Raw genomic sequence first — 23,231 nt, 5'->3', positions numbered from 1 at the left:
TGCAGTAGAGAATTGGAGGTTTCTGGACAGCGTTTCCAGAAAGAGTCCAGCTGGACTTGTTTCTAGGAAGGGCTGCATGTCTGAGCAGCAGACCTCGGCTGCTGAGAAGCGCTGCAGCTGTTGCTGCTCTGTAGCTGCATGTCTGAGACACAGGTTTATTACGTTAAAGAGATAACACACGTGAGCTACGTTCACACCACCCTTGCCAACATATGTTGATGTGTTGAGAGACGAGACCCGGGCGCAGAGCAGCAGTGTACAACGCTCCTCTGAGCCTCCCTTAGGGTTAGCGCTGCTGCAAAACCCATGCAGGGAAAGTCAAGCAGGTCCTAGCTTTAGCTTATGTGCTGAAAGACAAATGAAAGGAGCGCGTCATAGAAACCTTAAAGTGACAGACAGCAGTTCTCACAAGCAGAATTATGATGTCATTAAATGTGGTTTATTAAACATTCGATCCATTTCCTCCAAGTCCCTCTTAGTCAACGAGTTAATTACTGATAACAATCTTAGTCTTTTAGCCTTAACAGAAACTTGGCTCCATCAGGATGACTATGTTAGATTGAATGAAGCAACCCCCCCCACTTATGCTAACTATCAGAAATCCAGGATTTCAGGGAAAGGAGGTGGTTTGGCAGTAATATCACAGTCTATCTTACTTCTCAGCCCTAAAGTTAAAAATGCTTATAATTCATTTGAAAGCATCATATTGGCTTTAAGTCACCCAAACAGGAAAACTCCAAAACCTGTTTTACTCATAATTATTTATCGCCCCCCCCCCCCGGCCCATATTGAGAATTTTTAACTGAGTTTTCCGACTTCCTATCGACTATTGTCTTAGATTCTGATCAAACTATAATATTAGGGGATTTTAATATTCATGTTGATGACCCCAGTGACTGTCTAGGAAGTGCTTTTGCAGCTTTATTAGATGATGAATTTTGTCTTCAAATAACCCAATTTTTTTGATGAATGAAATGATAAACATCATAATAAATAATATTCCAAAATTATGTGGTTGTTTTTAATATTTTGTGCAGGCTGTAGGTGCATAATGAAATGTGTTTACTGTTTTGTTTATTCATTTTATTTAGAGGCATAAAAGGGTTAATGAGGGGTCAAAGGGTTCAGATACAGCACTACTGAAGGCCCAGGTGTTTAAATGTAAGGTCCACTATTCAAATATACATCTGGTGTATCAGAAGATTCATAACCCCTGTTGTTAAAGTAAAATGTGTCCAACACAAGGGGCCCTCAGCTCTCATCTGTCTGCTCAGCTGTTGGACAGGACAAGTAAAAAAAAAAACAACTAACATTTATCCACATTTACTTCAACGTGGAAAAACATCTTATTTGGTTTTATTACTTATGATACTAAACTTTCGTCTCAATAAATCTCCTGATTTACTTACCAAGTATTATATTCACAAAACTCAATTTACCAATAAAGCTCCCAATTTTTTGGGGGCCCAAATTAGATTTTACTTGCATTCTATTTCTCCACTCCAAACAAAAAAAGCAATTAAAACATGTAATTTTGTTCAGCTTTATAATTTATTATAATTTTTTTTTTATGCATCCCCCCCCCCCCCAGCTTTTACTTTGAGCAATTGATGTACACTGTAATTTTCTTTGTTATTCTTTATGTGTATGTCATCTGTGTTCTGAATTTGAATATAAACAAACGTCCCCCTCCTCCAGATGAAACGTCTCGTTTCAACACTTAACAACAAAGATGGATAAAAAAATAGTCTGTTATATTAGCATTAGAACATTGAAATAGTCGAAAACTGGGCCTCCTCAGACGGAAGCGTCACACAGTCTGAGAGATCTTGTCTTTTGTGGAGGAAGAAAGGATTCAGGTGGATATCTGCATGTGTACAGAGGGCTTCATCAACGGCTACAGAGACCCTGCAAGCCAGAAATCGATAAGTAAAACATGAATAAATCGTAATTCAAACAAATGAGCTTCCAAACATTTGGAACATTATCAATAATCATTCAGCTCACCTGTTCAACTAAGTTTAGTCGGTCTGCTCTGCTGCTGCGTGGCGTTCACTTGCTGCTCTGTATGCGTCCTTTGTCTTAAATCCTGTAAATTTAAGAGAAAAAATGGTAAATTTACAACTTTAAATCTTGTAATATTACTTTTTCTGGTGGCCCTAAAACTCTGTCAAATAATGGATGTAAGATTTATTTTAGAAATAGTTTAGGAGTTCAGTTCTGGGCCCCCAGAGTGCTTCAGGGCCTCAGACTATACATGATGTTAAGTCTGCCCCAAGCTGGAAATCTGATTAAAAAAAAAGCACAGGTCTGATTTTAGGCAGAGTAACTAAGTTACTTTAGGGTTGGGTCTTGATATACTATCTAAATAATTTTCATAATTGTTGCTTTTATAGACAGTGCGGTGTGGATGTAGCGGGTAATGGCGCTGTTAGCCTGATTATTTAATGCAAGAACACGTCGTTTTGAGCTATACAGTCCAAACAACACTGAATACACAACTAGGAGTATCACTATTACCATGTTAAATCAGCAGGAAACTTTATTAATAATAATATCATACATTGCGTCAAACAATGATGATTGTGACTACTGTTGACAACAATGATTTAAAAGAGAGAGAAAAAACACTAATTCAAAGACCTTTAAATGAACATTTCTGTCTGCAAACCCTAAATGAAACTGAGAATGCTCCTCCATGTCACGTGACCCAAACACTCTGCAGCAGTTTTCAGTCAGAGTCGCCCACAGGTCCAGCGTGATCCTAGATTAAATATAGTTTGAGACGTAAACATTAAGAATGTCTTTGAAATACGTGTTTTGTAATGAAAGTGTAAGCACCAGAAAATTTGTCGTCAGGCTCCAATGTTGAGAACGGAGCAAAAGACTGCAGAAGCAGAACTTCATTACATTTCAGATTTTTTTACTCAACTCTGGGGCAGTTTTTGTAAAGTTGAAATACTATTTAAAAAAACTGCGCAAAACGGGATCAACACAAAAACAAACGGTAGCAAAGTGAAATGTGCGTTCATATTTCCGAGCATCCGTGAACGCATCAGAAGTTTCTGCAGGCTCGGTCCCGGCCGGCAGCCTTCCATTCGGTGCCGGTTAAAGGAAACCGTGCCGCTAGAGCCGCTCCGTCTGCCGCGTGCCCCGGCGTGTAGCTGACCGTCCACGCGTGTGCACGGAGCCGAGGCCGCTCCGGTCTGTCCGCGTGACTCCACGAGCCGCATGCTAACGTCTGTGCTAGCGCGGAGAGCGACCCCGCACACATGTGCGCGCGCTCGTGAGACAGAGTGTCCCGTCTATAAAAGTCGCGTGTGTCTCTAACTCGTTATCGTCTCCGACGCCGTGCAGAGGCAGCCGTAAGGAGGAGGAGGTATGGTTGGGTGGGCTCGCACGTGAATCTGAGCCTGCGGGGGTTCAGAAAGCAGAGCTAACCGTCTCCGGTCGCGGTTGTCTGACTGTTCCAGCTTTGTCCGCCGTCATGGTGAACCAGCGTGTGGACGGAGGCTGGCAGGCCTGCAGGAGCGACTCCAGCGGCGGCAGCAACAGCAGCGGGGAGAGCTCCAAGGACAGCTCCCGCTGCTCCACGCCGCTGCCGGACTCAGACCGTGGGGACAGGCTGCGGGACAAGATGCGGCGGAGGACCGAGTCTGGAGACCGCTGGTTCTCGCTGGAGTTCTTCCCGCCGCGCACCGCCAGCGGGGCCGTCAACCTGATCTCCAGGTGGGTACAGCCAAACCCGGTTCCGAGGAGCTCCAAGGCCGAGTCTGACCGGAAAACTCCTAACGGAACAGACCCATCTGGGATTTGAACCCCCGGTACTGAATGCATACAGTCTGATCGAGCTGTTTATTACACAAAACGTACATTTCCATGGTCTTTATGAGGAATATAAGCAGTTACATTTAGTGCTGTCATGCAGTTTATTTTTTGTTAATCATGACCATCATCATTTGTGGTATTGTTGCACAGTAAAAGATCAAAATACTGGTAAAGTAGCTTTATGAAGAGTTTTTATTATTACAGACTTCCAGCCTTTACTTTCACAGTGCCAAGGCAGATTATTGTCTATATAAAACGGTTAAGAGTTTTAAAAAAATCATGTCTATAGAGTGCATTCATTAAATTAATCAGAAAACAGGAAAAGACTTTCTGAGCAATCCAAAAATATTGACCACAAACTCGCACATTATTCCACAAGTTATCACAACGGCAAGACAGTAGAAAAGACACGAGTTTTTTCTAGTTTCCTTTAACTTGTTTGGTTCATTTCATAATTTTGAAGACTGGGATGCAGCAGAAGAGAAAAAGTGAAGAGAAGGAGAAAAGGAAACACGAGGAGGTGAAACACAGAAGGAATTGAACTATTTAGACTTTGTTTCTAAATTAACTTTAGCTTCATCATCTGGACAAAAACAAGCGGGAAGAGGTGACTGTTCTCTCTGAACTGATGCTTTATTCAACCCATCATGACGTTCAGAGCGAGGTCGGTAGCCGTTGCCATGACAACGCGTCCTGCTGGATTTTAAATGTTATACTTTTTTGTGAAAAACAATTGAAACATTGAATATAACAAGATTAAAGTACAAAAATTTGATTTAATATATGTATTTGTTTTGTAAGTGACCATGTATAGATGGGGGTGATGTGCTGTATCAGAAATGAATGGACTTTACAGAAGTGACAGTCTGACACGATCGGGCCTCTACGTCGTCCATTAGTTTCTATAACGGACAACTCATCGGGCATTATCACTGACATAGTAGACAGTTGTAATTGATTCAAAAATCACATTTATGTGATTTTTAACATTTTTTTGCTAAGTTGTCTGTAGTTAATTAATCGCGATTATTTGAGACCCTTAGTAAAATTGACATTTAAAGGAACCAAATAAACTTTAAAGCTGTTTGTTACACTTTACTGAAGTGTTTGTGGTTGCCTAGAACCCTAAAAACCTCCACCGTTGATGAGGTCCTCACGTCCTCAGGCAGGCTGTTCCCATAGGCGAGGCCCGTAGTGTTGGGACATGGCCTCGCCATTGGTTTTTGTTCAGACTCTACAGTCCTGCACCTGAGGACCTGAGGGCTCTTGGAGGCTCATAGTCTAAAAGTAATTCAGATAAAAAAGAGGCTCCAAGACCATCTTGACTCCTATGGACTAGTAAAAGAATCTTAAAATGGATCCTAAAGCAGGGACATGAGAATCCGTGTAATGTGTTCCTTCTCTTGGTTATAGTCAAAAGGCGTGCAGCTGGGTTCTGGACCAGCAACCGTGTCAACCGTGTTTTTCTCTACCACAGAAAGAGGGGGGTTACAGTAGTCGAATGCAGATTTCATGAAAGTATGAATAAAGATTTCAGCACTGGCTCTGGATACACCTTTAAATCAGAATTATGTCAATTTTAGGCAAACCTTTCAACCTGCCTAAGTGCATGTGTTGCATTGACAGATTTGACCGTATGGGTGCTGGAGGGCCCCTGTTCATCGATGTCACCTGGCACCCAGCAGGAGACCCTGGCTCAGATAAGGAGACCTCCTCCATGATGATTGCAAGCACTGCGGTCAACTATTGTGGCCTCGAGAGTGTTCTCCACCTGACCTGCTGCAACCAAACCAAGGAGAAGATCACAGGCTACCTGGCTAAAGCTAAACACCTGGGTCTGAAGAACATTATGGCCCTGAGAGGAGGTACGACTAAAATGTTACTCATCCCTGTTCTTCTCAGAATCCACACTCTCCTGAGGTCTTTGGAAGGAGCTCTGTGGTTAGTTTCTCATTGGACTTTGGTTTTCAGTCGTCCTTTTTCCTGACCATCCTCAGACGAAAAGCTCTTTCATGCAGTTTGTCACTTTGAATCACTTCCATCTTCAAGATGCTTTTTTTTTCCTACTAACTTGCCATTTCCAACAGCTGAGCAAACAGATGAGAGCTGAAAGCCTCTAGTGTTGGACAGATTTTACTGTTACAACAGTTATGAATCTTTTGACACACTAGGGGTATATTTGAATAAACCCCTTTTGTAATCTAGGCTAAACTTTATTCATCTTACCATGAATCATCATAAAGCAACAAGTTGCTGGATGTTTAGAATCATTACGGTCAGGTTTACAAGTAATGCAAATCTAAAAGGGGTGGTCGCAAATGAATACAATTACAACGCAGTATTCCTTATTAACAAATAACAGCTAACTACTACCTATCTAACTAATGAACGAACTATATAGGTGTTGTAGAATGACTATATGTGTGTGTGTCAGTGCGCTGTGTGTGTAGAAGGAAGGAGCACACTCGTGTGTTGGGGTCCGTGTTGATTCTTCCGCAGTGGACCGCTCTCTAGCTGCATGTGAGGCTTCACCTGTGCTCTCTGGTACAGACATCTTCTCAGAATATTCTATATTGCCCAGTAATAAACAGACTGCAGACACTATGTCACCTTTCTGGAAGCCATGAAGCCTGACACCCATGAAGAACGCGGGGCAGGAGGCTCCACCTTTGTTTATACAGACACGTAACTTTGCGCTGCACAAAATAGTTCCCAAACAAAACATATAGTGATATTCATGGAAATCTTACAGCGTGCGTTCATGTTTGGTGTTATGGAGTGAAGTAGAACAGTAATAACACCCCCCACCCCCAAACACAAAATCCTCCGGAACGCACACAGCTTGTAATAGAAATGAATACAATGGAAATGAATAATTAAAACGCAGTAAATTTATTGTATTTCCTCGCAAGACAGAAACTTCTGTTGTAGAATGAGGATGTGTGTGTGCTGCTGAAACCACGCGCGCGCGTGTGTGTGTGTGTGTGTGTGAGAAGAGGGAGCGTGTGCAGCGTAGAGGGAGTGAAGGAGAACATTAATACAAGGTTTCCCCCAGAAACCCTTGAAGTCTGAACACAGGACTAGCAGAAATAGTAACTTATCAGCAAAGATGAATGTGTTTAATCAGTTTATTATAGTTCCAATCATGCACCATGTACAGAACTTTAAAAAAAATAAAAGTGCAGTGATGAGGTCATAACCGCGGTGATGCGGTTATCGTCACACCCCTACTGTCCACACACACTCAAATGTTCTAAACATACCTGTTGGCTCCAAAAATGTTCACACACAAACATGTCAACACGTATACAATACAACTAATGTTCACACACGCATACGTATGCCTTCAGACCAACAGATGTGAAACATTTCATTCAGTCACACAAACCGTGACAAATGAGGTGAGCTAACACCTGTGCTGGAGTGAGTGTTTCTGTTCTTCTAAAATGAATGATGGAATGTAGAAAGACAGAGGGAGAGTGAGTGGTGCTCTGTCAGTGTCTGATCTCTCTTTCTGCAGCAGTGAATGGACTAAACAACAAAAAGGGACAGAAAAACTGCTATTAAATGCCATGAGGGTGAAGATGTGGAGACGCCTAACTTTGATGCTGCTGCAGAAAGAAAGTTAGTGTCAAAGTTAGTCCAGGCTCTTGAAAAAGGTCAATCACTCACTTTTTGAGTGGAGAACTAAAATGCAGTCAGAACTTCAGATATCCTCAGTCTGTTGTGTTCTGAATGTAGTTAGTTGCATAACATGCTGAGATGAGTTTCTGCAGTAGAGAATTGGAGGTTTCTGGACAGCGTTTCCAGAAAGAGTCCAGCTGGACTTGTTTCTAGGAAGGGCTGCATGTCTGAGCAGCAGACCTCGGCTGCTGAGAAGCGCTGCAGCTGTTGCTGCTCTGTAGCTGCATGTCTGAGACACAGGTTTATTACGTTAAAGAGATAACACACGTGAGCTACGTTCACACCACCCTTGCCAACATATGTTAATGGTCTGAGTAAATGTGTGCATTTGTGCTTTTCAGGCTTCCACGTTGAAAACTCTCATGTTCATACTATGCATGTTTTTAAGCTCAGTTTTTGTGACTGTCCTGCTCTAGTACAACAGCTTGAACCAAACTGCAGGACTGCAGAAGGTTCTGGTTCAGGGTCTCTGTGGACGTTGAGCGTTCGCCACATCCTGTCTCACTTTCCTGCTGGAACTGCTGTCATCCTGTAATCAGGAACATCTGCGTATTAGAATGAATGCTGACTATAAATTGAACAATGAAGTCTGAAGGAGCCTCTGATGTGCTTTTATTGTAGAGTCAAATCCTGATCTTCATCCCACTTTCTGTTTTCAGCAGCAGATACTTTCTGAGCAAGTAGACCCAAAAATGTATAACGGAGTTGTTTTTAGGTTTTGGAGGAACGGTGATGGACGTCTCGTGAACTTTGAAGCCTGGAATTGTCGTCTCTCCACAGATCCAATAGGAACAGACTGGGAGGAAGAGGAGGAGGGCTTCAACTTTGCCGTTGACCTGGTTAAACACATCCGCTCCGAGTTTGATGACTATTTTGACATCTGTGTTGCAGGTATGTTTCCACCTTCTGTGTAGCCCCCTGAAGCTGAAGTGTCCCTCAGCAGGTGGTTGTCCTCTGTGCCTGCAGGTTATCCCACAGGCCACCCTGAGGCTGACAGCTACGAGGATGACCTCCGACACCTGAAGGACAAAGTGGATGCTGGAGCAGACTTTGTCATCACGCAGTTGTTCTTCAGGGCAGACACCTTCCTCAAGTTTCTGGATGACTGCAGGGCCATCGGCATCACGTGTCCCATCTTACCTGGAATTTTTCCCATCCAGGTGATTATTCAGCTTTTCTACCAGCAGAAATGTTGGTCTTTGTTTTAGACCAGAAACGCTAGAAAGTGTTTTTCCTTTTGTCCTGTTTGTCAGGGGTGTTCTTTTGGCATTTAGTTTTGAGTTTGACTTCTTTAACAATCTGGGCTGATTTGTCCTTGAGCAAGGCAGCCAGCAGGGTTTAATATGAAAATCCATCAACAGCTTCTCCTTTAAGGAATTGAGCTTCAGGGGGCCGTGTTGTCAGTCCCTCCAGGGTCTTTACCCTGTGATGGCATCAAGTCCTGCTCATTACCCTTTCTCACCAAAATCCTTCAGTCACAGCAACTTTGGCCAAAACCATCACAATCCAGTTTGCAGGTTCAAACAGATGAGTCATCAGTCGAACCAATCAAATGTGCTCAGCATCCCCACGTCTTTGTTATGGGGATTCAGGCGTGGCAGATAAAGTCTGTTCCAAAAATCCCATCTAGGATGCGTACTTTACAACACTGAAGAAACATGGAGAAGGACTGAAAGTTTATGTTCTAAGGCTGCAGGCATGTGTGTGAATTCACTGTGTGTGTGAACTGACACATGAACACTTCACAACGGTCCCTGTTTGAATTATTTGTCTGTAAATTTAACCTACGTGTGAATCAAGTTACCGTGTCTGGGTTTAAAGAGTTTTTTTTTAAAGCACACGGAGTCGATTTGATAGAAGACCTAATGATCTGTCAAAGAAAGCAAAACCACTAAAAGTACAGTTTATGCACTGATCATGAATTGAAATGATTTCATTAACAGACAGAAATGTACATTCACTCTCAGTGATCTTTCTAACTGAAACGGCTGTTTTATAATGTTTGTGTAAAATAATGCATTTCATTTCAAACTCAAAGGCTTCTTCAGACAAATAAAGTCCCAGTAGTTCAACTAAAAACGACACTGAAGGGAAATAATTTTCTAAAAAAGCATTAATACTTTTTTTAAAGTGACATTTTTGATATCAACATAAGATAAACTAGTCAAACCTCAGGGTTTTAACTTTTTTCTCTAGTTAAAAGAAGAACCAAGCATGTTTTTTTTCTACTGGGAATAAGGGCAGTATCATTTGTGTCTTCACTTATCAACACCTCATTGTGCATGAAAAGTCTAAGCTTATATTTTCTGACTAAATACAAAAGCACTAAAAAGAGGAGCCTTTGATTTTAGTTATGTGGAGTTGGTAGATAAAGTATTTTATGGAACAGGTTTTTTAACGACAGTTGTAAAAAACCAGGCAGCTTGTCATGTGACTTGCTTTAATAACTTTCCACGAATGCAGTGACCCTTTTCGAAGAATCTGCACAGACTTATCAGCTGCTTCTCCGCCTTTTTATCAGACTTCAGGGTGGAGTTGCAGATATCTGAGCTGCTTTTAAATGCGCCAATAATTCTGTGACAAACTACATGGAGTTTCAAACTGAAAACACCAAAAATTTAAAGTATTTTTATTCCTACCAGTCTTGTGTCATTTGTATTGTAAGTGTTCCATAGAAAGGATGTTCACAGAACTCCAGTGAACTCAGAAGTCTTTGCGTCTTTCATGAACTGATTTGTCCTCCTTTGTCTTTGAATGAGGTGGAAAAACGTTCTCGATGTGGTGAGCGGTTCTTCTTCATTGGAAGACGGTTTCTGTGGAGACAGCAGGGCCTGCAGCATTTGCTCTGAAGGCCACTATGGACATTTTCCATGTCGGAAATGTCGGCCTTTCATGATATCCGTAAATTAGAAGTGTATCATTCGTCAATAGGTGCATATGTCCATCAAGGATTTTGGCTGACGGGTCTACATGAATTTGGTTTAACATTTTTGATCAGTTGAGAATTACACAGTTTATATGTATTTTACGTAGTTTATACACAATTATTATGTATATATTGCACAATTATGCGTAAATTTTGCAAGAGGCGTACACAAATTTCTGGCTTTCCGAGACTGTTCCACGTATGTCTAATGGACTTTCAACACATGTACCACCAATGTATAACTTTTATACGGTGCAGATCACGTTAAAATTGACGCCCAAATCATTAATTAATTGCATATAAAGAGTGCAATAATCTCACACGGTTCATGCATGATTCACGTATTGTGTGACGGGTATATCAATCGGCCAATCTTTCCACCCTCTGGCAGTTTTCCGCTGGATGAGATGGGAGGGGGGTCAGGTCCCTTGTGGGGAGGTGTCCAGCTTCCCACAGATGGCGATTAGGTACGACGGGCGCAGTTGAGATTCTGAACGCGCCGGGCCTTTCTCGCGGATGTCCCCGGCTGCGTCTCCCGCCGGGGTTCCTGTACTATCCAAGGCAAGTAGACTGCCTTGGATAGTGCCTAGCACAGGGGTCGGGAACCTATGGCCCCCGAGCCATATCTGGCTCTTTTGATGGCCACATCTGGCTCGTAGACAAATTATATAAATAAAAAAAAAAAGGTTTCATTAGATCAGTCCCTCTCGGATGCGATGCCAGTTTGTAATGTCTGGTGTCAATTCAGAGCCTGATGTATGGCGCATCAAATACGTAAAACCGTGCATCAAAACCCCAAATCTGTAACGGCCTGACACCTGTGAATAGCCGTCCTGGCAGATCCGCCCTACTGTCTTTGAGAATAAAAAAGGGAGGGGTAGTGGGCTCAGGCAGCAAGGTGAGCGGTGCACTGATTAGAGCAGCTGTCCGTCACATGCCACACACTGCAGCGTGTGAGTATTGCTGTACGGACAATGTTTGGCTCCCCGTCTGCATGTGAGCAGTCTTTGTCACATCTAAAGAACATTCAGACCTTCGATCACGTTTAACAAGTTGAAGCTTAAACTCACCACGTATCAACCAGACAAGACCATCAGCAAAACCACCATGCAGCACCAGAAGTCACATTAATGGTAGCAACAGCATAATGTAGTGTCCCTTTCCCACACTGAGGCACAGAGACTTAACTTTTTTTAGGATTCTTTATTCTGGTTACTGCAGGCCGTAACAAACGCAGTACAATTTATCCAGCAACTCCTGAATCTCTCCTGCTGAGAGCGCTCCCCCCCCACTTTATATTCCCCCACTGTTGCACCAGCCCTCCTATTTCCCTTATTCAGCCCATTGTTGAACCCCATTGGTCGAAACTCCCCAACGACAGGCTGAGCGACAGACCTGAGGGCCAATCAGCATCTCTGCTTGATGCGTTCAATGAATACACTCAGTCCTCTACAATAACAATTTTATTAAAAAAGAATCCACAGAATATTATTGTAATATTATTGTACTTTAAAAGTGTTGAAATTATATAAAATGCACACATTTATTTGTATGTTTAGTTTTAAACATATTGTATGGCTCTCACGAAATAACATTTAAAAATACGTGGCGTTCATGGCTCTCTAGCCCAAAGAGGTTCCCGACCCCTGGCCTAGCAGCTGACTTAGAACTGGTGCAGACCAGGGGAATCAGACTGTTTTAATTAAAACCAAATATCGCGATGCTAGCCATGGTGCTGACGGTTTAGTTGTACCGTAATTTCCACACCTGATTATAAGCCGCACCAATTACATTTTTAAAGGATAAACCATTTTGTATGTAAGCTGCACCTGTCTATAAGCCGCATGTGCCCACATTGAAATATGTTGTAGAATGAGGATGTGTATGTGCTGAAACCGCGCATGTTTGTAAGAAAGGGGAGGGAGCGGGTGGCGCAGAAGTGTGTTGGGGGTGCGCGTTCATGTTTGATATACAGAGGGAAGGGGAACTGTAATAAATGAAGGTTTCCCCCAGAAGAACGATAAATGATTCTTTATTAACCCACTCTGGAGGCTCCGAACGGGGAAGTGAACCCCAAAGGAAGATCCCCAAAGTCGGAGAGGATCTCCCTGCATTTTCCAACCACTGTCAGAAAGAAAATAAGTAATCGCAGGAACAGTTCAACACGTGATATATTTACAAAGAACGGTACACAGAGCTTTCAAAGTTTTAATAATATACCTGAGCTTTTCTTTCCAAACAGAGCCCGTGACACGGTCGTAACATGGCAGCAATAATATGGTAGTAACAGAGGTGGTTAAAAAAAAACATACCGGTAAAAGTCACTGAGAGCAGCAGTAACTTATAGGCCTCCTGTTCACTGAAACCATGGAAGTCTTCCTCCTCAGTGTGGGATTGGAATAGTATCAGACATTCTTGGCCACACTCTCTCAGTCTCTCCTTTTGTTGTCAGTGTCACTCAGCAGACCGGCTTTTCCAAACCTGTTGGTGATGGTGGATTTTTTCACACTGCTTTTAACGATTGCTTTAACTTGAAAGCTGCATCATATGCATTTCTGCATTTCTTCTTGCATTTTCCATGATGAGGGTCTGTTCGTGCTATTCATTCACAAAGCAGGAATTCTTCCTCACACATATACCGCATTCCCCCTGTCTCACTCTTACCCTTTCTGCTCGAGCACCCCTAGTGGCTGTTAGAAAAAATGCATTAAAAAAAAGAAAAAAATTAGCCGCATCCTTGAATAAGCCACAGGATTGAAAGCGTGTGACAAAAGTAGCTATCATCTGGAAAAACTTCACGCAAAGAACCACAACTTTTCTCACTTTTTGTAATGAATTTTTTCCACTTCTATTCACGTATGACCTATTTTAATCCGTGCAATATGCACAAATTTTACGTAGCGCCAGTGTGACACAGTCTTGAAAGCTAGTTTGTTTGCTGTTGAACGTAACTGGTAATGTACTAAGACCTGACCAAAGCAGCTATCCATAATCTACAGATTATAATGACTTTTTCAGTTTCTCTGGAGTTCTTGTGGTTCTACCCTCTAGTTCTAACTGACCTGAATATCCACATGGGGAGAGTTTGGCCTGAAAGATGTCTGGTAGTAAGATTACGTGTGTCAAATTTTGTCCAAAATATGGCAACTGTTTATTGTTATCGTTTTTTGTTTTGGGTTTTGGCTAAAGCTACTGTCTAAATGGAAAATGAGTGCCAACTTGTTCATCTGTGATTTAAGCAACTCAAAGTTAAAGAGTCTTTTGGATTTCTCTGTATCAAGTTTGTCTCAGAAAAGTCAAAATGAAAAATGATTTTAGTGTGTATTCAGACTGGACTCATCTGGTTCGCTCAAAGTGAACCAGAGTTTGTTTCCCCCACAATCCAGAACTTGTCAGTCTGAATTCACCCAAGCAGACCCTGGTCCCGGTCCAGGAACAGCTCTTGGACCCATCTTTGAGGGGGTCCCTGTTCGTTTCCAATGGGACTGAGCTTCAGTTCGCTCTGAGTTTTTTCTGTCGGAATAGGGTCCATGCTTGGAAAGGAACTACTGAACCAAAACGGCCACCGTAATCTGGCATTATGGGATGTAACATGACGACGAGACCCAGCAACTCCTCAATGTGTTCGGATGAAAGCAGGCTCATTAAAACAACTTTTAATGTGATGCACATTGCTTCGCACACTGTTTTTCACAACAATCTGTTATAAACATTTATCGGCGTTCCTTGTTAGTCCTCATCTCCTCAGTAACCGCCTTGCACCATGCGTCCACCGGACCACAGCAGCAGTACGGAGTGTCAAGCCTGACATTTGTACTGATGTTCAAAATTGGTCACCGAAATATAAAGTTTGAATCTGTGAACTATCTCGACAAGGATTGTAGGACTTCTATTATTCTTTCTTTCGTTGCTTTGCCCCGCCCTCGTAATTCCTGGCAAATGACTGAAGAGATCTGTGGTCACATGGTTTTGTTTACAAGCTTTGATTTGAAACAAGAATGTCCGCTTTAAGGCAGTCTAAATACAGACCAAACGCAAGGTTCAAGGCTCAATCCACAGCAAATTAAGTGGACTCTGTCTGAACCAACTGACTTTTCCAGTCTGAATACACCCTTAGTTCCTGTTGCCTTTTGTGGGACCCGATTTCTGTAAAATCAGCTTGTAGTCAGCAGATGGACCTGTCCTTTTGTTTTGCAGGGTTACCAGTCTTTACGTCAACTAGTAAAGCTGTCAAAGCTCGAGGTACCAGAGGACATCACCAAAGTCATCGAACCCATTAAGGACAATGATGCTGCGATCCGTAACTATGGAATCCACCTGGCTGTGGAAATGTGCAGCGTCCTGCTGGAATCTGGAAACGTACCGGGTCTCCACTTCTACACGTTGAATCGAGAGGTGGCCACCATGGAGGTGCTCCGACAGCTGGGCCTGTGGTTAGAAGATCCCAGGTCAGTCAGGAGACTTCAGTTTGGGTTCTATTTTACAGTTTAATAGGAGTTTATTGACTGATTTGTAAGCGGCGCTGGAATTTGAAGGAACAAGAAGCCTTTAATCCTCTGAGCAAGGTCACTATGGTCACAATAACCCTTCCTCGCTTCTACTTCTGCGAGGAGCCACATGTCAGGATCTCCACCCCCAATGTTGGGGGGAACATTCAATCCAGAATGGGTATTGTGAAGATTTTATTGGTACTACTCCTCTTATAGATTCTGCTCATCGATCCAGTATTCTTATCAATACTTTTCTGTTTGAAAATGAAGGGGGAGAAGACAAATAACAAACTATGAACATAAAAACCTTTTTATTTTAGAACCATTTAAGACACGATAAATGTAACGTCCTGTGCTGCAGTAAAATGAAATTATCAATAAATACTAACATGTCTTTGTAGTAATAACATATATTTATCGTAATAACATATATTTATCGTAATAACATATATTTTAAGGTGACAGTTCCTACGTCAAAAAAACAATAACAGTGGAAATAAAAATGCTCAATGTTGAATTTTAATTCATTTTACATTCTATGTCAGATAATTAATTATTGTTGTTGTGGCACAACGTTCAGCCTGTTAATATATGACGATTGTATTTAAAGTACTGGTAGCTATATTCTTTTACCCCTCCTTTTTATTCAAATTTCATGTTCTTTTTTTTTTTTTGATAAACAACACTTTAGTCACGTGCTCAATGTGTCTACAGCTAGCATGCGCACCGTTGAAACAATAGCGGCGTTTGACGTCTCACATGGACGGTCAAATGCTGCACACCTCTCCGCTAGAATGTGATGTATTTTAGCGTAATGTTTGAACAGGTTACAGGTGTCACCGCCCTCACAAGCCACGTTTTTGCTGCCTGTTGTCTGCAGCTACTTAGGAAAAATACAGACACACTTTGGACCTTTTTGCTTCTCTCTGCCATCTGGGCGCATCCACATATGTGGGTGAGGGAATACTGGAGCAGGAAAGGCAGTGAGGAAAGACAGAAACACGGCCTGTCTCTTTATGCCACATGGAAACGCAGTAGTGCCCGCTAGGGGTGTTGGAAAAAAATGTTTCTGCGATATATTGCGATAGTTCATTTGGCGATACTTGTATCAATTCTTAGAGCAGCTCTACACCTCAAAACCACAAGATCTCAGCTAGAAGCAGCTTTTTTCGTTGTTATGAGACATGAACTACTTAGTTTTTACTTGGGGTGGATACAGAACAGAAACTCTGTTCCATGTTGCTGCCAGTAACATAGAAACACAGATTGCAGTGCTTTTTAGCGGCTCAGATAAGAACGAGTGAAGCACTGCAGCTGCACAGAGGCTAATGCACGGCGCATCAGACAAAATGCTGTCAGCAAAGCGGGTCGAAGTTCTGCAGAACCTCACAGCGCTGAAATCTGTGTTTACTTCCACATGTGAGAAAATGGGGCGGCACCTGTCACGTAAACAAAGCTTCTTAGCCACATTAGAGTGTTTCCTTCATCCTGTCACGCTGCCTCATCATCACACTTTGTTTCTGGAAAAAAAAAAAAAAAAAAAATTTCCCCCTTTATTTTTGAAGTACCATTCAGACTCCTGAACTGTTTAAAAGTACTGGAGAAGCTACATTAAGCAATGTCGAAAATAAACAGCACTTTATTTCGTCAATCCTACTTTTAGGACCTTATTGGTAAAGACATATTCATTTCATTTATTTTTCATATACTGAAATATATTTTGTTGTGGAAACCAGACAATGTTGACTGTTCCCTTAACATAGTTTAAGTTACCAAAATAAAAGCACGATGAATTAGCTTCGGTAAAAGCAACTTATCTATGAGATACAGTTGCAGTGCTTAACATTGTGATTACTAAATAAACTGAATTTTACAATTTTAATACAATTAAAGACACTGATATTCCAGTAGAGTTTTTTCTAAGTCATACTTAAAAAACAAAAAAAAGGAAAATGTGTTGCGGTACAAAATCAGGATACGTATCGTATCACCAGACTCTTGCCAATAAACACTCCTAGTGTACGCCGTGTCCGCGCTGTTGCAATGCCGCATCGTTGAGAAATCCTGTTTAGGCTGACACTTATCCGTCTGGTAAAATGGATGACGTGGCATTAGTGCCAAACGGTACCGGTTTCAGTACCGCATCCCTACTGCTCACTGTCTCACTTTTGTCTCCTAGAAGGTTAAATGTAATTTAAGAGATGAACCTGACTCTCAGTTTATTTTGGTGGCAGGCGGCCTCTTCCCTGGGCAGTGAGTGCCAATCCCAAGCGGAAGGTGGAGGATGTTCGGCCTATCTTCTGGGCTTCCAGGCCCAAGAGCTACATTTACAGAACCCAGGAGTGGGATGAGTTCCCCAACGGTAGATGGTAGGATTTACTCCACGAAGGTTCACAGGTCAAACCTCTTTGGCATGTTTCTATTTGATAGATAGTTCTTGATTAATTATTTATTTTCTTCTAGTTTTCCATCAAACCCTGTATCTTCTGTCTGGGCACTTTTGGTTCTAGTAATCAGCAGTTGAACTATACCTGGGAAATCTATAGGACTTAAGTTACTGTTCATGCCATGGAGAAAATTAGAGAAACTAGAGAGGAAAAGAAAACTTATTATTGAGATGGTAATGCATTGCAGAAGCCGGTGAAGTGGAATTTCAGTACTCTGCCCTCATCCTGGAATCCTTTATAAAAGAGCTAGAAATTCAAAAATCTGGTCCTAAAAAGCAAGTTTAAACGTTTTGCTTGGAAATTAGATCTTTAACTTGTAAATGTTTTAAATACTCTTTGAATTGTGCTGTTTGTTTTTTTTTATGTTTGTATTGATCAGTGCCGTTGTCTGAGCCAGGACTCCCTTGAAAGAGATTGGTCATTTCAGTGGGACCTTTCCTGATTGAGTGAAGGTTAACAGATAAATAGTCTCTGCCTTCAGAGTTTTTTTTAAACACAATTCAGCAAGTACACAACGGGGAACACACAAAACTTCCAAAACTAGACAACAACTTGAAACGGCATGAATGAAGATGCTCAAATGAATGAAAAAACTTGTCCTTCTTTTCTCTTCAGGGGAAACTCCAGTTCTCCGGCGTTCGGTGAGCTGAACGACTATTACCTTTTCTACTTAAAGAGCAAATCATCGAAAGAAGCTCTTCTTCAGATGTGGGGTGAGGAGCTGAAAAATGAACAAAGCGTCTTTGAGGTCTTCACCAATTACATCACAGCTCAGCCAAACCAGAGTGGACACAAGGTAGAAGTCCGGGTTTTGTATTGTTGTCGGATTCTATTCAGACTTTGTGTGCTCTGCTGTGGCAATACAAATTGTGGTGATGGTTAGTGTTACCACAGATGGAAATAAACGGCACACACATTTACTAAACATTAAAAATCATAGGTGTCACATCTTTAGATAGATAGATAGATAAGTCTTTATCTATTCCACGATGGGGACTTTATGTTCACCACAAACTATCGAAGAGCTGAAACAAACCTGCAGAAAAGCCACTTGGACGACGACCTCCGTCTCTCAGTAAAGTCCACCAGGGGACCGTTGTGTGGTGGTGTAAACTTCTGAAGGCGCTCTTACTACACCTCCATCAGTTTGTTCCATTACTGTGGTTCATTGCTGTTGGTACTGTGCTTCTTACCATTTTTCCCTGTTCCAATGTGTCTCCATTTAGCTACTGACATGTAGACAAGTCTGATCACCTGCAACTGAGGTCAGATGGTTTAGGTTTTGGGGCTTTTTTCCCCCTCTTTTTTCATCCAGCTGACACGAAACTGTCCAGTCCTTGACCGACTGTGAATCACAGGTGAAATCAAGAGAAAATCTCTTGTTTTGTTGTTTACAGCTTCTCTGTGAGCTCCTGTTCTATGAATTCACCTGAAAGCGTCAGAGTGAACCTGAAGCCAGATGCACTCAGAAAGTTTTCCCTTGTGGGATTTTCTGCTGCTAATTCTGCTCAGCGTTCACTGAAGACCTAAGCAGACGTACAAGTCACCTGCATGCGTCATTTGGCTGCTGCCTAGGATACGTCTTTGAAGATGACGATCAGTCTTCTGAAACACTGAGGCTTTGACGGTCTGCTAGGTCATGTGTTTACCATGGAACGACGACCCTCTGGCTCCAGAGACCAACCTCCTGAAGGATCAGCTAGAAAAAGTGAACAGACGAGGCGTCCTTACCATCAACTCCCAACCCAACATCAACGGCAAACCCTCCACAGACCCCATCGTAGGCTGGGGGCCTGCAGGAGGATACGTCTTTCAGAAGGTCTGAACCTTATTCATCCGTGGAGAAGTTGGGGTGGGAGGTGTTCTTGTCTGATTCTATGTCCCACATCTCACAGGCATATCTGGAGTTTTTCACCTCGAGTGAAAATGTGACTGCTCTGCTGAAGGTGCTGAAGAAATACGAGCCGCGAGTAAACTACCACATAGTCAATGTGCATGTAAGTTGGACGTGTACACAACCTCCTATCTGGTGACCATCATGATGCATTTGATTAATCATGAATGTTTGGCGTGCAGGAGCAAAACCTGACCAATGCCGCAGACATGAGGCCGAACGCCGTGACGTGGGGGATCTTCCCCGGCAGGGAGATCGTTCAGCCCACGGTGGTGGACCCAGTGAGCTTCATGTTCTGGAAGGTGAGCTGTTGGAAACGTCCACGTTTAAAGCTTCAAGTAATTGCCCCTGAAACTCTACTTCATTAAGATCATCATAAATGATCAGGATAAGTCATGTGTTGTTTCTTTCTTTGAAACATCTCCATGTTTGTTCTGCTGTTTTGGCCCAAAAAATGTTATTTTCTGTGGGAGAACAAGAGTTAGCATTTTTGATTTATCGTGTTTTACACTCAATAGGAAACATCAGATTAGAAGGCAAATCATCAATAGATAGTCTGGCGCATTAAGTGAGACAACATATTTAGCAAAAAGTCCGTCTGTCAGTCAGACAAATTTATGTTTGCAGTAATTCTAGAACTTGTTTGAAACATGCTACATGTTAGAAGCCTTAGACATGTTAGCGTATTTACAATACCTTTAACGCCTAACCTTGTTTGCGACATGTAAAAAAACACAGTTGGGCACTGCGCCACATTAGCGTATTCACGATGGCGCACAACCTTGATTGCAACGCATGAATAAACTAGTGATGCACGATCATGACTTTTTACAACAGATACCGGTATTTTCCTGTATCTTGAAGCGGATACAGATACTCAACCGTTAAGAACAAAATATTATGAAGTACAAAGTAACAGCGAACGGTTCTTATGTGTTCAACAAATTTGCAGAACTAGTTTTACCTGCAAATGAATTGAACAGATTGCACAAACACTTTATTAGTCTTTTCAGTCTGCCATACATCTGTGAACAGAGAGAGTGCATTTCATTGGTCAGAACAAATACTAAGACTTTACCTTAAATACCAATCTGACAAGTACAAAAAAAGCAAAAACTATTGCTTTGTTTGAAACTGAAGTGCAAAATAATAACTTTAACGTTTTTGATGTGCAAAATAAATGGTTGCTCATAGAAATAATTTTTTCAGAAACAGGCGTTCCAGCATTTTGCAAACCAGAATGACAAAAAGAATTAAACCACCACAATGACATTTTGTTTTTTTCTTTTTAACCGTGATTGGATCAATGGGAGATTTTTCCTGACAACAAATAGCATCTCTGCTTTTTGTCAGGTTAGCTGTTGATTTTTTTCATCCAGCACATCTGCAGCAGAGGGAAAAAAACGCTCACTATCAATGCTGGTACAGGGCGCTAAAGATGCAAACCCCGCAGTATAAATTCTTTTTTTTTTCCAGAATGGGCTCTAGCAATGACGGCAGCTTCTTGTTCTTTCCACACATCGCGGTGGTGAATTTTTAAATAGCTTGTGAGATTTGTGGTGTTAAAGCTTGACCTTTTCCCTCTTTGTGACACTTCTGTTGAACACATTTCGAGTGAGTCTTTGGTCTCAGACACGGTAAAACAGGCACACATGGGTGAGAGCTGCGCCATGTTGCAGTCAGAGCTCTCAAGCTCAGGCACTGAGAGGTGACAGAAGTTTGCAGGATGGGAGGGGTGAGCAGACACCTTGCTGACACAAGTAAATACAGAGTGGGGAGTGAGGAAGCAACGACAGTTTAAGCTTTTAGTTATCGGATCCATTTTATCGGCAATTTCTTTTCTTATCGGCATGACGTCTTATTGTCCATCATCGGCCGATAATTATCGGTATCCGATATTATCGTGCAACGCTAGAATAAACCAGACGGACATTTTGACGGAGCGCCGTTTTACCTCTCAAAGTAGGATGAGTAAGAACAACCAGAGTTGATCTGTATATAAGGTGCTCTGGATTGTAAGGCGCATTGTCGTTTTAAAAATTAAAAAAGTTAAGGTTTTTAAGTGCGTCTTATAGTGCAGAAAACAGGGTATCTTTTTTCTTTTAATCCCTGAAAAAGGAACCCATTGCAGTCCAAATCCTGCTGCTGCAGAGCTTCACGCTTCATTTGCTGCAGTCCTGAATTATGGGTTCAAATGTGCTGCTTCAAACATCACCCTCCAAAGAACCATGGGAAATCCCATGTGAGACAGTGAAGGAAACACCAGACCACTGAAATCATGGGCAAAGAAAAAAAACAAATCCAGCTTCTTTTTTTTTTAAATGGCCTCATAAAATGAATGCTTTAAACTGGTGTCCTTTTAAAGAAACATCTGTCAGACATCAAGTTCTGTCAAAGACTGAGGGACTCTGAGAAGAGGTTTCCTCTGCAGCAGTTTGAGGTGGCAGCAGGGCGTCAGCCTCTGCTTGATCTCCTGACCTGTGCTGTCTTCTTCAGGACGAGGCCTTCGCCCTGTGGATCGAGCAGTGGGCCAAGCTCTATGAAGATGAGTCTCCTTCTCGAATGATCATCAAGTACATTCATGACAACTATTTCCTGGTCAACCTTGTGGACAATGATTTCCCTCTGGAGAACTGCCTGTGGCAGGTCATTGACGACATGTTCGAGCTGCTGGACGCTCCACCAGAGCTGCTCGGCACAGAGACCACCTAAGAATATAAAGAAAACCACTTTGACTGTGTGCTTTTTTTGAAATGGTGCCTCTGATGGCAGAACCAGCATATTTAGGAGGAGTTTAGGTTGTTTTTCTAGATGCTGATGGATGAGCGGAAGGGAACGATGTGGGTAAAAAACTCTGTCACCTTTTTATACTGTTTTTATAAAAGAAAAGTCAAATGTAGTGTTTACGTTTTTAGCCATGTCCTTTCTATATCCTAAAAGGAAAAGACTTTTGTTTGCGTGAAACGTAATGGTGGGAAGGTTTCACTGTTCTCACCTTCATAGAAGGCTTTTTAAGGCGTTTGACCTGAAATGAATTTAGCTCTTAACTTTTGGCTGGATTAGCAGCATGATCCTAACTCCCCCCAAGAAATGGCACATTTTTGTATTCATTAGAGGAAATCGTTTCATATTTTGTATTTGAGAAAGTACATTTCATGAATAAGCTATGGCTAAAGGCTTCAAACCTGTCTGTAGGATTACAATGATGTGAATTATTAACAACAATAAAACTGCCTCCAAACAATGTTGTTGTGCCTGTTTAGATGATTTGTAGCAACATCAAGTCACAACAGATGTGATGGCCCAGACCCACCACCCCTTCCGCTTGGCAATGATCTCATCGAGCCTGTAAACCTGGGATCATAGTGACTGCTAACGGTCACCTAAAATCAAGACATCTCCCGCTAAAGGCCACTGGCAGCATCAGCTCACATGCAAGACAAAGCTCAGAATTTACAATTTAGCTGTACTCCCCATCCTGCTTTATGGTTAGGAGACAGGGCCTTTAAAAAAAGAGCTTAGCAGCAGGAATAGATGGCTTTGACGATCTATTCCTGGACCATTGTGAACATCAACTCCAACGGGTCTCTACCAGAGCTTTGAGAGCCTGAACCTGCCAGCCCCACGCCTCCTTACTTGTTGCATAACGCCACACCGGATGGTCTGGCCACGTTCTCCGTCTTCCCTCTTACCATCCGACGCGAGCCATTTTGCAGTTTAAACCAGGGGCTGCAGCCCCCCCCTGCAAGAGCCTTGATGATTATGGAACTGATTTGTCCTTTATTACAACTGGCTTGTGTCATGAACTGGTGGTGGAGGCAGTGGCGCCTCCAGAAATTTTTCATGGGGGTGGCCGGTAGGGGGCCACATTAAATCTTGGGGTGGCACACAAAAACCATGAGCTAAATTTTTTAAATTCATTCTACTAAACGTAGTAAAACAACCTTTAGAAAATCAACAGA

The 23,231-nt window shown here is 42.2% G+C and overlaps 1 protein-coding gene and 1 long non-coding RNA gene across 2 annotated transcripts; one reads left to right on the top strand and one right to left on the bottom strand.

The window, feature by feature from the left end:
- Window positions 1–1,254: 1,254 nt before the first annotated feature.
- Window positions 1,255–3,558, bottom strand: LOC105353672. The gene is made up of 3 exons (XR_908393.3): window positions 3,442–3,558; window positions 2,008–2,089; window positions 1,255–1,908 (listed from the first exon to the last, which is right to left on the bottom strand). It is a non-coding gene; the product is annotated as an uncharacterized LOC105353672 (long non-coding RNA).
- On the top strand, window positions 3,054–22,513 carry mthfr (methylenetetrahydrofolate reductase). The gene is made up of 12 exons (XM_011472982.3): window positions 3,054–3,379; window positions 3,474–3,729; window positions 5,455–5,693; window positions 8,293–8,403; window positions 8,479–8,672; window positions 14,636–14,886; window positions 17,163–17,297; window positions 17,991–18,171; window positions 19,012–19,194; window positions 19,271–19,372; window positions 19,452–19,571; window positions 21,766–22,513. Exons 2-12 carry the CDS (start codon window positions 3,488–3,490, stop codon window positions 21,979–21,981), a joined length of 1,974 nt encoding a protein of 657 aa, XP_011471284.1. The 5' UTR covers window positions 3,054–3,379; window positions 3,474–3,487; the 3' UTR covers window positions 21,982–22,513.
- Window positions 22,514–23,231: the final 718 nt, after the last annotated feature.

The sequence above is a fragment of the Oryzias latipes genome, chromosome 7 (assembly GCF_002234675.1).
Source record: "Oryzias latipes chromosome 7, ASM223467v1".
NCBI classification, from domain to species: Eukaryota; Metazoa; Chordata; class Actinopteri; order Beloniformes; family Adrianichthyidae; genus Oryzias; species Oryzias latipes.
Note: the sequence above shows the minus strand (reverse complement) of the source record. Positions and strands in the feature narration are given on the sequence as shown.